This window comes from Mugil cephalus, chromosome 10 (genome assembly GCF_022458985.1).
Source record: "Mugil cephalus isolate CIBA_MC_2020 chromosome 10, CIBA_Mcephalus_1.1, whole genome shotgun sequence".
Taxonomy (NCBI): domain Eukaryota; kingdom Metazoa; phylum Chordata; class Actinopteri; order Mugiliformes; family Mugilidae; genus Mugil; species Mugil cephalus.
Genome location: NC_061779.1, coordinates 603,045 through 616,714, shown reverse-complemented (window position 1 = coordinate 616,714; position 13,670 = coordinate 603,045). Strand labels below are relative to the sequence as shown.

The 13,670-nt window shown below is 43.2% G+C and overlaps 2 protein-coding genes across 2 annotated transcripts; one reads left to right on the top strand and one right to left on the bottom strand.

Moving 5' to 3' along the window:
• Nucleotides 1-2,952: 2,952 nt before the first annotated feature.
• LOC125015034 (homeobox protein DBX1-B-like) lies at nucleotides 2,953-7,480 on the top strand. Its single transcript, XM_047596674.1, has 4 exons — nucleotides 2,953-3,290; nucleotides 4,641-4,724; nucleotides 5,858-6,096; nucleotides 6,955-7,480. The coding sequence occupies exons 1-4, from the start codon at nucleotides 2,957-2,959 to the stop codon at nucleotides 7,222-7,224; spliced, it is 927 nt and encodes a 308-aa protein (XP_047452630.1). The 5' UTR covers nucleotides 2,953-2,956; the 3' UTR covers nucleotides 7,225-7,480.
• A 13-nt stretch (nucleotides 7,481-7,493) lies between these two features.
• On the bottom strand, nucleotides 7,494-13,670 carry dnaaf4 (dynein axonemal assembly factor 4). Its single transcript, XM_047596673.1, has 9 exons — nucleotides 13,449-13,670; nucleotides 11,880-12,027; nucleotides 11,264-11,397; nucleotides 10,997-11,195; nucleotides 10,100-10,239; nucleotides 9,133-9,242; nucleotides 8,884-9,037; nucleotides 7,908-8,013; nucleotides 7,494-7,745 (listed from the first exon to the last, which is right to left on the bottom strand). Exons 1-9 carry the CDS (start codon nucleotides 13,569-13,571, stop codon nucleotides 7,630-7,632), a joined length of 1,230 nt encoding a protein of 409 aa, XP_047452629.1. The 5' UTR covers nucleotides 13,572-13,670; the 3' UTR covers nucleotides 7,494-7,629.

The window sequence follows — 13,670 nt, the reverse complement described above, 5'->3', positions numbered from 1 at the left end:
TTCTTTTCTAATTATCTAATCATGTTCTCATCTAATCTGGTTCTTGTTCTTGTTCTGACTCCTGTTCTGGTTGTTTTTATTTTTCTTGTTCTTGTTCTGGTTCTTGTTCTTGTTCTGACTCCTGTTCCGGTTCTTTTTATTTTTCTAGTTCTTGTTCTGGTTCTTGTTCTTGTTCTGACTCCTGTTCCGGTTCTTTTTATTTTTCTAGTTCTTGTTCTGGTTCTTGTTCTTGTTCTGACTCCTGTTCTGGTTCTTTTTATTTTTCTAATTCTTTTTATTTCTCTAGTTCTTGTTCTTGTTGTTTTTATTTTTCTAGTTCTTGTTCTGGTTCTTGATCTTTTTCTTGAACTTGTCATGGTTATGGTTCTCGTTCTGACTCCTGTTCCGGTTCTTTTTATTTTTCTGGTTGTTTTTATTTCTCTGGTTCTTTTTATTTTTCCGGTTGTTTTTATTTCTCTAGTTGTGGTTCTTGTGGCCACTGAGAACCCGTCCACGCTCTCCAGTGTGAACACTGAGCTCATTGTCTTCACCTTCACTTCCAGTTCATCTTGAGTCTTAACTAGTTATTCGTTGTCTTTGTGTTTAATCACGTCGCTCCATGTTTAAGACTTCAAGAGGCTAATAGCTTTGAAATGAGTCTTAACTGCTCTTTAATTCACCGACAGCTGTTGTGCTGGTTAAGAACCGAGCAGCCGGCCGCTCGAGCCCCTCGGACCAGGAGGAGAAATTAGTTCCAAGCCCGTGTTCCCTCCCTGAGAACCATCTGCTCCACTTCAGCACAATAGAGGGATTTTCTGAAGGAATAAAATGCTTTGAATGCAACACTTTCTCTCTTTCACCACAGGGCTTTTGGTTAAGGTGTCAAGTTTCCCGGCAGGACCTCCACCTCCTCCACCTCCACCTCCTCCTCCTCCACCTCCACCTCCTCCACCTCCACCTCCACCTCCTCCTCCTCCACCTCCTCCACCTCCACCTCCTACACCTCCACCTCCTCCTCCTCCACCTCCTCCACCTCCACCTCCTACACCTCCACCTCCACCTCCTCCACCTCCACCTCCTCCTCCTCCACCTCCTCCACCTCCACCTCCTACACCTCCACCTCCTCCTCCTCCACCTCCTCCACCTCCACCTCCTACACCTCCACCTCCACCTCCTCCACCTCCACCACCACCTCCTCTACCTCCTCCTACACCTCCACCTCCTCCTCCACCTCCTCCACCTCCACCTCCTCCTCCTCCACCTCCTCCTCCACCTCCTCCACCTCCACCTCCTCCTCCTCCTCCTCCTCCACCTCCTCCTCCACCTCCTCCTCCTCCACCTCCTCCTCCACCTCCTCCACCTCCTCCACCACCTCCACCTCCTACACCTTCACCACCACCTCCTCCTCCACCTCCTACACCTGAACCACCTCCTCCACCACCTCCTCCACCTCCTATACCTCCTCCACCTCCTCCACCTCCACCTCCTACACCTCCACCACCTCCTCCTCCACCTCCACCACCTCCTCCTCCACCTCCTCCACCTCCTACACCTCCTCCTCCTCCTCCACCTCCTACACCTCCACCACCTCCTACACCTCCTCCACCTCCTCCACCTCCTCCTCCTCCTACACATTTAATGATGAGCTGCTGAGTTTTGATTAAAACATCTGAAAACAGATGTTTCTCAAAGACAAACAGCTGCTGATGTTACTTTAAAAATCACTGAATTCTGACCTTTAACACCTGATCTCACCTGGTCTTTAATTAATTACAACGTGTCTCTGTTAATTCGTCCTCAGCCAGAACCTTGTATCAGCTACTGTCTCTGGATCTCTACCTACCACTGAACCAGAACCAGGGACACATGGAACGTGCAGACCTTCAGGTTTAGTCTCTGGATTAATCTAGTCATGTTCCACTGTAGGATTTAAAAAATTACATTTAGGAAAAACAATAAATAAATAATGAATAATTAAATTTATTCTATCCAACATCCTGCGCTATAAATATCATTAAACATCATTTATCATCGTTTTAAAGACAAATAAGTGACGTGATGAGTTCAAGGACCCCCCAGAGACGTCAGACCTGTTGAGCCACCAGCACCCTGATGCATTCAGGGGCCGTGGGATTTCTGTTTTTCTGAACTTCTTTTCCGCTCATGAGACTTTCAGCTGATCTCTGATCAAAGGCCACGGAACAAAGGTGACTCTAAGACCCCCACCCCTTAGAGGAGGAGGGGGGGAGGAGGTGAGGAGAGGAGGAGGAGAGGAGGAGGAGAGGAGAGGAGGAGAGAGGAGGAGAGGGGAGGAGGGGAGGGAGGAGGAGAGGAGGAGAGGAGGAGGAGGAGGAGGAGAGGAGAAGAGGAGAGAGGAGAGGGAGGAGGAGGAGGAGGAAGAGGAGTAAGAGGAGGAGGAAGAGGAGGAGGAAGAGGAGGAGGAGGAGGAGTAAGAGGAGGAGGAGAGGAGGGGGATGAGAGTAGGAGGTGAGAAGGAGGAGGATCTGGAGGAGGAGGAGGAAGAAGAGGAGGAGAAGAGGAGGAGAAGAGGAGGAGGAGGAGGAGGAGTAAGAGTAGGAGGTGAGAAGGAGGAGGATCTGGAGGAGGAGGAGGTGGAGGAGTAAGAGGAGGAGGAAGAGGAGGAAGAGGAAGAGAAGGAGGAGGAGGAGGTGGAGGAGTAAGAGGAGGAGGAAGAGGAGGAGAAGAGGAGGAGGAGAAGGAGGAGGAGGAGGAGGAGGAGTTGATCCATCAGGTTTGTTTCTGTTTAATAAAGAAACTTTAACTTCAGGTTGAAACGTGTGTACTTTGTGTGTATTAATGACGTGTGTGTGTGTGTGTGTGTGTGTGTGTGTGTGTGTGTGTTATTAGTGTAGTGGTGGGTGTGGGGGGGTTGTGTTTGGGGGGTGTCCCCCCCTCCCCCCCCTCCCCGCTATAAGACCCGTCCTCCGGGGTCCCGGGCTCAGAGTGATGCTCCACCATGTTCCCCTGCAGCGCCCTGCCGCCTCCGCTCTACCCGGCCTTCCTGCGCCCCCAGGCGGCTCTCTCGTCCCCCATGAGCCGGTCTCTGCCCTCCGGCTTCCTGGTGGAGGACCTTCTCCGGCTGAGCCAGCCTGTCCGCTTCATACACCGGACTCTGTCCTCCGGGGGTCCCGGGGACTTCCTCCCTCTCAGCCCGGGGCCGTGCTCCGGGTCCGGGTCCGGGTCCAGGTCTCCGCTCCAGAGCAGCCCCGGTTCTCCCCGCACCTCCTGCCCGGACTCCGCCTACCTCAAGTTCGGCGTCAGTGCGATCCTGGCCCCGTCCTCCCGGAGCGGTGGGTCCATCCTTCATTTACTGTGTTATTAACTATTATATTATTAATGAGATAAGATGACAGGGACAGAGATATAAAATAAGATTAATAATAATAATAATTATTATAAATAAGATGAATAAGTAACAGGAATAGAATAAGATGACAGGGAAATAGAAATAAAATAAGATAAATAATAATAATAATAATAATAATAATAATAATAATTATTATTATAAATAAGATTAATAAGTAACAGGAATAGAATAAGATGACAGGGAAATAGAAATAAAATAAGATAAATAATAATAATAATAATAATTATTATTATAAATAAGATTAATAAGTAACAGGAATAGAATAAGATGACAGGGAAATAGAAATAAAATAAAACTAGTTAAAGAGGAAATATAAATGAAACAAGATCAGATAAAAAAAAAAAGATGAGGCAAGATAAGGTGTAAAAGAAATTTAAAACATAATATTCCATCATCACATTCAATATAAATCAATTTTGTCCACATGTTCTTAATTATTTAATTAATTAATTAGTACTAAACTTTTAAAAGCTGCTTCATGTTCACCTGATTTTGGCTGAAAGTGTTTATTTTTTCAGTCTTATTTATTAAAGACGTGATCAGTTTAGATGAGAGTTAATAAGAGTCATAAATATTTAACACTTCCACCAAACCACCAGTTTAATCTAAAACATTTTATGATTTTTATTCTGTTTAGTTTAAACTTTAATCTGAAATAAAGCAGCAAAGACAGAGATTATTAACGGTGAAATGAAATGATGGTTTTATGGTATAAATGACACTATTGATGGGATTAATATTATTTATATTGTTATTGATGGGATTAATATTATTTATATTATTACTGATGGGATTAATATTATTTATATTATTTCTGATGGGATTAATATTATTTATGATATGACTGATGGGATTAATATTATTTATGATATGACTGATGGGATTAATATTATTTATATTATTACTGATGGGATTAATATTATTTATATTATTTTTGATGGGATTAATATTATTTATATTATTTCTGATGGGATTAATATTATTTATGATATGACTGATGGGATTAATATTATTTATATTATTTTTGATGGGATTAATATTATTTATATTATTTCTGATGGGATTAATATTATTTATGATATGACTGATGGGATTAATATTATTTATATTATTTCTGATGGGATTAATATTATTTATGATATGACTGATGGGATTAATATTATTTATATTATTTTTGATGGGATTAATATTATTTATATTATTTTTGATGGGATTAATATTATTTATATTATTACTGATGGTCCTGATGATGTTGGATGGTTCTTCGGTTCAGTCCAGACTCTCCAGACTAAATCTTTCCCGCTGCCGTTCTTCGATGGAGGCCTTCACCCGTTCATCAGAGCCTCGTATTTCTCAGGTAGGAGCACATTCATTCCTTTATCTCCTCATGTGTTCACTCTGTCATTATTTTCTCTGCGTCTCAGAGTCTCTGGATTAAGTTCAACTGGAAATTAAAAAAAAAAAAGATTCATTGACAGATTTAATCACATTTAATTTAGTTCTTTCAGTTTAATTAATGATAGAAACACATTCTTTATATTTCTTTAGACATATATTTATACATAGTATTTATTTATTCATATGAGACATGTTTATTTGCATATTAACACTTTTGTCTATGTATATATTTCTAATGCTTAATTGCCCCAAATATTTAAATCCTAGTATATTGTATAATATATATAAAAGTCCAATAAAATGTTTTTATGAGTGTAATAAAACATCTGTGGTTCAACTAAATATTAAATAATAAATTTATTTCATTTTATCTGTTCAATGAAAATGTCTGAATTCATGTTGTCATCAGTGAGAAAATTAATCTCAATTAATGCCTTTAACAGTCATCCATCCATCCATCCATCCATCCATCCATCCATCCATCCATCCATCCATCCATCCATCATCCATCCATCCATCATCCATCCATCCATCCATCCATCCATCCATCCATCCATCTGTAATCATCCATCCATCATCCATCCATCCATCCATCCATCCATCCATCCATCCATCATCCATCATCCATCCATCCATCCATCCATCCATCCATCCATCCATCCATCCATCATCCATCCATCATCCATCATCCATCCATCCATCCATCCATCCATCCATCATCCATCTGTAATCATCCATCCATCATCCATCATCCATCCATCCATCCATCCATCCATCATCCATCATCCATCATCCATCCATCCATCCATCCGTCATCCATCATCCATCCATCCATCCATCCATCCATCATCCATCATCCATCCATCCATCCATCCATCCATCCATCATCCATCTGTCCATCATCCATCCATCCATCCATCCGTCATCCATCCATCCATCCATCATAGCGTGCCTGCTTTGATGAGATGTAGAGTGGGATTTAATGGAGGTGGCCTCTAGTGGTCGTTGGTGGTATTGCACTAAAATACTTTTCTTCTTCTTTCTTGAATCGTGACGATAAACATGTGACCAAACTCTGTCTTGTCCCTCCAGCCTCCTCCTCCTCCTCCTCCTCCTGCTCCTCCTCCTGCTCCTCCTCCGTGGTTCCTGTCCCAGGAACCTTCTCGTGGCCCCTGGCCCCCAGAGGGAAGCCCAGGAGGGGCATGCTGCGACGGGCCGTGTTCTCCGACATGCAGAGGAAGAACCTGGAGAGAACGTTTCAGAAACAGAAATACATCAGCAAACCAGACCGGAAGAAACTGGCTGGAAAACTGGGACTCAAGGATTCTCAGGTTCAGAGACGCGCACCTTTCATTCACTCATTCATTCATTCACTCATTCATTCATTCACTCACTCATTCACTCACTCATTCATTCACTCATTCACTCATTCACTCACTCATTCACTCAATCGTTCATTCAATCATTCACTCATTCACTCACTCATTCACTCAATCGTTCATTCAATCATTCAGTCATTCACTCATTCATTCATTCATACACTCATTCATTCACTCAATCATTCATTCACTCACTCACTCATTCATTCATTCATTCATTCATTCATTCATTCACTCTGATCAATGAGCTGAGAAACACTGACACAGTCTCCAACATTAAATATTTATTTAGTTCAAAACATGATAAATATTATATTTGTGGAAAATACACTTTGGCATTTTATATTTTTACATTAAAAAAATATTTTATTTTATTAAAATAAATCAAGTTTGTGTTGTGTTTTGTGTAGTATTCAAGTAAAGAATAATCATAATTTAATGAGCCGTCTCATTTACAGAAATATCTATTGTTAGTCTAATAGCGTAACTGACTAAATCATATTTGAATGTTTTTGAAAACAAGAAAAAAAACACAATTTTTAGCAGCACATTGGTATTTTTAATAAGTAATAATAATAAACAAAATAAAAGAAAAAAGAAAGACAAAATAAAGTGTAATAATAATAAATAAATAAAGGAAAAATAAAGTAGTAATAATAATAAATTTTAAAAAGAATTGAAGGAAAAATCTAATTTGTATATAATTACATGTGATAACTATTCTAATTAATATTAATCCTATTTTAAGTCTTAATTTGATGGAGGTAGATGTTTGGGAACGTTCCCTGAGGTTTTCTGTCCCGTGTCCAGGTGAAGATCTGGTTCCAGAACCGAAGGATGAAGTGGAGGAACTCCAAAGAGAGGGAGCTGCTTTCAACGGGAGGCTGCCGCCAACAGACCCTCCCCACCAAGACCAACCCCCACCCGGACCTCACCGACGTGGGCAGCACCTACAGCACCAGGGCCCCCGGGGGCCCGGACCAGTCCCACCTCCACCACCATCATCTTCATCTTCATCATCTCCACCAGGACCCGTCCTCTCCGTCAGAGTCAGACAGCGAGGAGATCATGGTCTCCTGAAGTCCTCCTGGGTCCTCCTGGATCCTCCTGGATCCTCCTGGATCCTCCTGGATCCTCCTGGATCCTCCTGGGTCCTCCTGGTTCCTCCTGGATCCTGGATCCTCCTGGGTCCCGTTGGATCATCTCTGTACAGCTTTAAACCTCCTCTAGCTCTTATCTGTCCACTTAAATATTCTAATATTCTTGTATAAAACCCTATTTCTTTGTAATGTTTATATTTTCTCAAAATAAATGTGGAGAAGTTGGATTCATTTCACCAGAGTGACTCTTTATTTTACTTTATTTCAGTGTATTTTACGGTTAGTTTTTCACTAAATTTACATTAAATGAAGCAGTAATTAAATTCCATTTAATTCCTTCCTGGATAAAAGTAGAAGTTTACGATGTATTTGAGATGAGATGCATTTAATTATGGTCTGTGAGGTTTGAGCCTTGAACGATGTCTCTGATCCTCTGAACGTCTTCCTGCAGAGACGCGTTGTCAGGTTCGATCCTCAGAGCCGCCTGGAAGTCCTGAAGCCCTGAAAGCACACGGGTCACAGGTCACGGGTCAGAGGTCACAGGTCACAGGTCAGAGGTCAAAGGTCAGAGGTCACAGGTCACAGGTCAGCTGCTCTTTCCTGCCTTCCTTCCTTCCTTCCTTCCTTCCTTCCTTCCTTCCTTCCTTCCTCTCTTTCTCGTACCTTCAGCGTAGAGCTGTAGTTGACAGAAGGCTGTTCCTCTGCGTACGCTGGCTCTCATTCTGGCGGCGGCGTTGGCGGCGACTGGAGGAGTCAGGAGATCCAGAGCCTGCAGAGGTCAGAGGTCAGATTCACTGACTCTTTATACTATAGACAAACCCATCGTGACGTCACTGGAGTCTGAACCTCGAAAATGAATCCTGAAGTGGGCGGAGCCAGCATTTGTCATGTTAGATAAGCTTTACTCCGCCCACACGCGAACACTCCAAATATGGACATGGGAGGTCGTGTAAAAATAAAAAATAAAAAACAAACAGAAAGTAATTCAGCCCCGTACAGTGAAATAAACTATTCATATTTTGAACCAGGCTGTAAACATGTTAAATAGTGATGTAACGTTGGGCTTTTTAACATGGAGCCTCTAGTGGCCACTCGATGAACTGCAGCTTTATGCAGTTCCACTTCCTCCCTTCTTCTTTCTTTCCTTCCTTCCCTCTACATCGCTGAGGTTCAGACTCTTGTTCAGAACTGGTTCCTACCAGTAGAAATACTTGACATGTGAGTACAGCTGTGTCTTGAGACTGGTACCACGATGCTAATGGTGTTAATGCTAACGGTAGTAACCAGACTGAGTTGGTGCCGGTGAGTTTTTAATTATGGGCTGCACCGTCCAGTTTGGGTCTTTCTGGGGGGAGTTTGCATGTTCTCCTTGTGTCTGTGTGGGTTCTCTCCAGGTTCTCCGGGTTCCTCCCCAGTCCAGAGACCTGCTGGTTAGGCTGGTTATGACTCTACACTGACGCTAGCTGTGCTCTCTGTGTTAGCTTAGCCTCCTCAGCTCTGTTGCTGTGACATTTGTCTGGACTTCACCTGTAAATGCAGCGTCTTTGATACCTGACGCTGTCCAGGACCGGTTTGACTCTGGTATCAGATGAACCCTGATCCAGACCCAGACCTGGTCCCCGTGAGCCCGTGCACTGACCTGGGTGGAGTCCTGCACGGCCTTGTGCAGGTTCCTGAGCTTCAGGTGACATGCGGCTCTGTTTGAGTGGAGCGCCGGGATGTTCCCGTTCAGCCTGATGGCCAGACTGTAGGCGTTCACCGCCCCCAGGAAGTCTCCCGCCCGGAACCGCTGACTGCACAGACCAGGTCCAGTCAGGAGGAAACAGAGGAGGAAACAGACGCTACAGCAGAACCTCGGTAGAACCGTTAGAACGTTGTTAGAACTCACTCTCCTCGGTCCTTCAGCCAGTCTGGGTTCCTCTCCTCCTCCTTCAGCTCCTTCAGATCCAACATGTCAGCGTTTACTGATCGTCTGCTTTCAGCTTCTTTACGGAGCCACTGCAGAGACATGAAGTACATCACTCCTCCTCCTCTACTCCTCCTCACCTCCTCCTCTACTCCTTTACTCCTCCTCCTTTACTCACCTCCTCCTTTACTCCTCTACTCCTCCTCTACTCCTCCTCTACTCCTCCTTTACTCCTCTACTCCTCCTCACCTCCTCCTTTACTCCTCTACTCCTCCTCTACTCCTTTACTCCTCCTCCTTTACTCACCTCCTCCTTTACTCCTCTACTCCTCCTTTACTCACCTCCTTTACTCCTTTACTCCTCTACTCCTCCTTTACTCCTCCTTTACTCCTTTACTCCTCCTTTACTCACCTCCTCCTTAACTCCTCTACTCCTCCTTTACTCCTCCTTTACTCCTCTACTCCTCCTTTACTCCTCCTCTACTCCTCCTTTACTCCTCCTTTACTCACCTCCTTTACTCCTTTACTCCTCCTTTACTCCTTTACTCCTCCTTTACTCCTCCTTTACTCACCTCCTTTACTCCTTTACTCCTCACCACCTCCTCTTACTCCTCTCCCTCCTTTCTCCTCCTTACTCCTTCCCTCCTTTAGTCTCCATAATATAATTAGTTCTTTACTTTTAATTGTGCCGCCATGTCTTCATGTGCGTGTTTTTCTAATTCAACGTCTTGGAAGTCTTTAAATAATAATATGTTTGGGCTGATATGTTATTGATGCACCATCCCGGATCGTCCTATCCTACGTTTCTCTAGTTCACTCCTCCTACTTGCTGTTATGAGTTGATGGGCAGCACCTCCTCCCTCCTCCTCCTCCTCCTCCTCACCTCCTCCCTCCTCCTTCCTCCCTCCCTCCAGCACCTCCTCACCTCCTCCCCTCCTCCTCCTCCTCACCTCGTCCTCCTCCTGGACCCTGGACTCCCTGAGGGCTGTGGGGAAAACTCGTGGGGTGAAGGTGATGTGAATGTTCCCGCTGGGTCTTGGAGGAGGAAGCTCGGTCTCTTTCTTCTTCTCGTCACTTTTTCCTTTTTGCTCTGAGTGAAGAACACGTTGGTTTGATTCATAGTTTCTATCAGATCCACGAGTTAAACGCACGTTACAATGAACCACAAACTATTCATTCTGTTCATGCTGCTTTCTGCTCTGTCTTTGTCCTGTTAACACATTTAAATGATAAGAGAATCAGTTTATAATTAATCTATGGACAAGAAGCTCATTTTTGTCATCACATGGGCCTGATAGATAGATAGATAGATAGATAGATAGATAGATAGATAGATAGATAGATAGATAGATAGATAGAGGAGGTGGTGGAGGAGGTGGAGGAGGTGGAGGAGGAGGTGAGAACAGTCCTGTTATTTAGAGCCACTTCTTTTTATTTGTGGTGTCGTGTAGTTCCCTGTGGGACACACTAGGTGGCGATCTGTAGGTTTCATCTCGTTCCTGTTTTTTGTCTTGTCCTCCTGTTTTATTTTGTTATGTAACTCTCGCCCTTCCTTCCTTCCTTCCTTCCTTCCTTCCTTCCTTCCTTCCTTCCTTCGTGTGTCACGTGTCTGTTTCCACCTCTTCTCCGTTATTATGTTTATATATTTCTGCCTGTTTCCTCGTTTGTTCACCTCTTTCCAAGACTATGTCTGTCTCTGTTTTTCCTTTTACCTGCTCTATTATTTCTATTATTCTGACATTTCACCCCCGTTTTTCCAGGTCCTCTGTGAAGTTCAGACAGAGGAGTGTGTCTTCGTTTAAAAAGGGCTGAAACATGTCACCATGTGTCTCCATATGTTGACCCACCTGGTCTGACCCTCCCTCCGCCTGGAGGCCCCGTCTCCGTCCCCTTTGTCCCGTCTCTCTGCTGGTTCAGACTCTGACTCCTACTTCCTGGTTCTGCTTCCTGGTTCTGTCTGAGCCGCCACGCCACCAGCTCGGCCGTCGTCCTCTCCCGCTCGGCGTCCTTCATCCTCTGGACGTTCTCTCTTTCCTCCCTTTCGATCTGACGCCGAATGAAACAGAGTCAGTCTGAGGAGACTCACAGCTGATCTCTGCAGAGACGCTGGTCACCTTCATCATGGTCTCCAGAGCGAACCTCCTCTCCGCCTGCTGCTTCTCAGCCTCCTGCCTGGACGCTGAGGACAGTTTGTCCTGGTGTCTCAGCAGAGCTCGGTGTCTGACCTCCTTCTGCTGCTCTTTGTCGTCTGAAACACAAACACAAAACCTGAGTCTGATGCTTTAAACTCTCAGAGACAGAGTCACGTTATTCAGGTCACGGTTCATTCAGAAGATCTCAGATAAAATGAACCATGATTTAAAAGTCTTTAATAAATATATGAATGACCGTAGACACTAATGCGCTGACTCTCAACTGAGGGTCCGTGGGCCCCTAGTGGTCCGTGTTGTAAATGCAAAGGGTCCATGAAAATAAAAGACCAACAGGATTATTTGACTGAAATGTGACTGAGGCCTTTATCTACAGACGGTAACAGGACTTTTTAAGTGTAATTTACTGCATTTTATTAAGAGTAGTGTATGTCTGGGCTTATTAACAGGGACAAGGATTCATCGGTGAAAGTCTGGAACATGCTGCGTTCCAGTCACGTACAGGACGATTTCCTCTGGAGTCTCAGATCAGACCTGGAGGAGAATAAAGTGGATGTGATAATTAACTGGAGACTCGTACTCGTAGTTATCATGAGCTGCTCCCACACTTTGTTGGTCCTCTTTGCTAAACTGATGACTGCCGCTCCATTTCCAATCCTCGCTGTGCTTCTGTCGTCGTCCACAGGTTCAGACAAGAAGGCTTCAAACAGGTACGGAGGGAAATGAACCTGCACAGGAATGAAAAACCAAAACAACGTGTTTACAGTGGCAGGAATTCACCAGAGGGTCTGATCTGGGCCTCAGCTTCAGTTCCTTCTCCTTCTTTGCACTAAAAGAGTTGTTGTTACTTACAGGTTATTATTCTGTTGTGTTACTGGTCTGAGCCACTTGAGAACAAACACATTGAGCTAAATGTGTAAATCAGCAGCAGCAGCGCCACCATGTGGTCAATAGAATATTGTATCAGCTGCTTCTCTAATGGATCTCTACCTACCACTGGACCAGGACCAGAGACAGACTTCAGCAATATTTGTTTCTTAAGCCTTTTACATCTTATTCTTTTATATTTTACTTTCTGTATCACTTTTTATTCTATTTTCATTTGAATCCTTGCAACTGTCACATTATGGGACAGCAAAACTATTTCCTTTAAGGACTAATATGTTGTATATTGTCATGCGCTATGTCATGTTCTCTTTAGGGTACTTTGTATACACAGGATATATTTTATATATTTATTTATTTACAACGTTTGCACATTTTTGTTAACTTGAGTTGGGGAAATGATCCAGATTTAGGAACGAGCCGTAAAGTCTCACACATGTTAAGCTATTCTTTTATTTCTTGGTCTCATATTTTCTGAAAACAATGACAGTAAATGACTTGGGCCATTGTTTTACGAGGGTGTCATTATGCCAATTTGGTATTTTTTTATTTTTTGGTTTATACAATTTCATTTTTCTGAAGGATTATGGCCACTGGAAAAAAGAGCAGAAGAATTTTCTTTTTGTTTTGACTTTAATCTCAAACTGTGTTTACATAAATATAATAAAACAATGTTTTTACTTCATCTTCAATGAGAAAGATGGCGGCCAAACAAAGATGGCGGCCAATCAAAGATGGCGGCCAATCAAAGATGGCGGCCGCAGGCTCAAAGCTGCAAGTTTACTAAAGAAATACGTTTTTTTTAGATTTCTTTTTACACATTGGTGATTCCTAGAAGAGGCTTCATTGGCTCCAAACATATTTTCAGAACACGGTGAGTATTTTAAATGGCATTTTGTGTTTTTCAAACGTCGCCTGGTAGTTTAAGGTAATTTTTTAGAAATCTAAGCTGTTGGTTTAACTCAGTGACCCGGATGTGCACGAATGGAGGATTTATTTTCTTGAATCCTATTTTCATTCTTTGACTTTCAACTCAGTTTGAGCCTCTGCTCCTGTTTGGTGCTTTTATTGTTTTTATTTGTTTGTCTTATGTTCTTATTCCTACTTATGAACAGCACTTTGTTTCGGCTGTGGTTGTTTTTCAAGTCAGAAACCTGGTCACCGTAAGCTAGTCTATTAAAGAAACTACGGTAAATAAGGTCTGTTTTTATTTTATTTCCCACATTTGTGATTTAATGGGATCCGAACATATAACGGGCGTCACCTTCAGGTACTCATCTGTCGACACGATGTCCACTTTCGCAGCTTTGGCTCCTTTTAAAGGCACGTTGATGTAAATCATGGAGTCCGTCTGAGTCCACGAGAAGTCTGACACCAGTAAAGGCATTCTGCTCTGCGACTGGTTTAATAAAATGTCGTAAAATTAAATCACTTTTATCCCTAAATAATATTAACAAGAGTCTCTGAACACAACACCAGTGTCCGC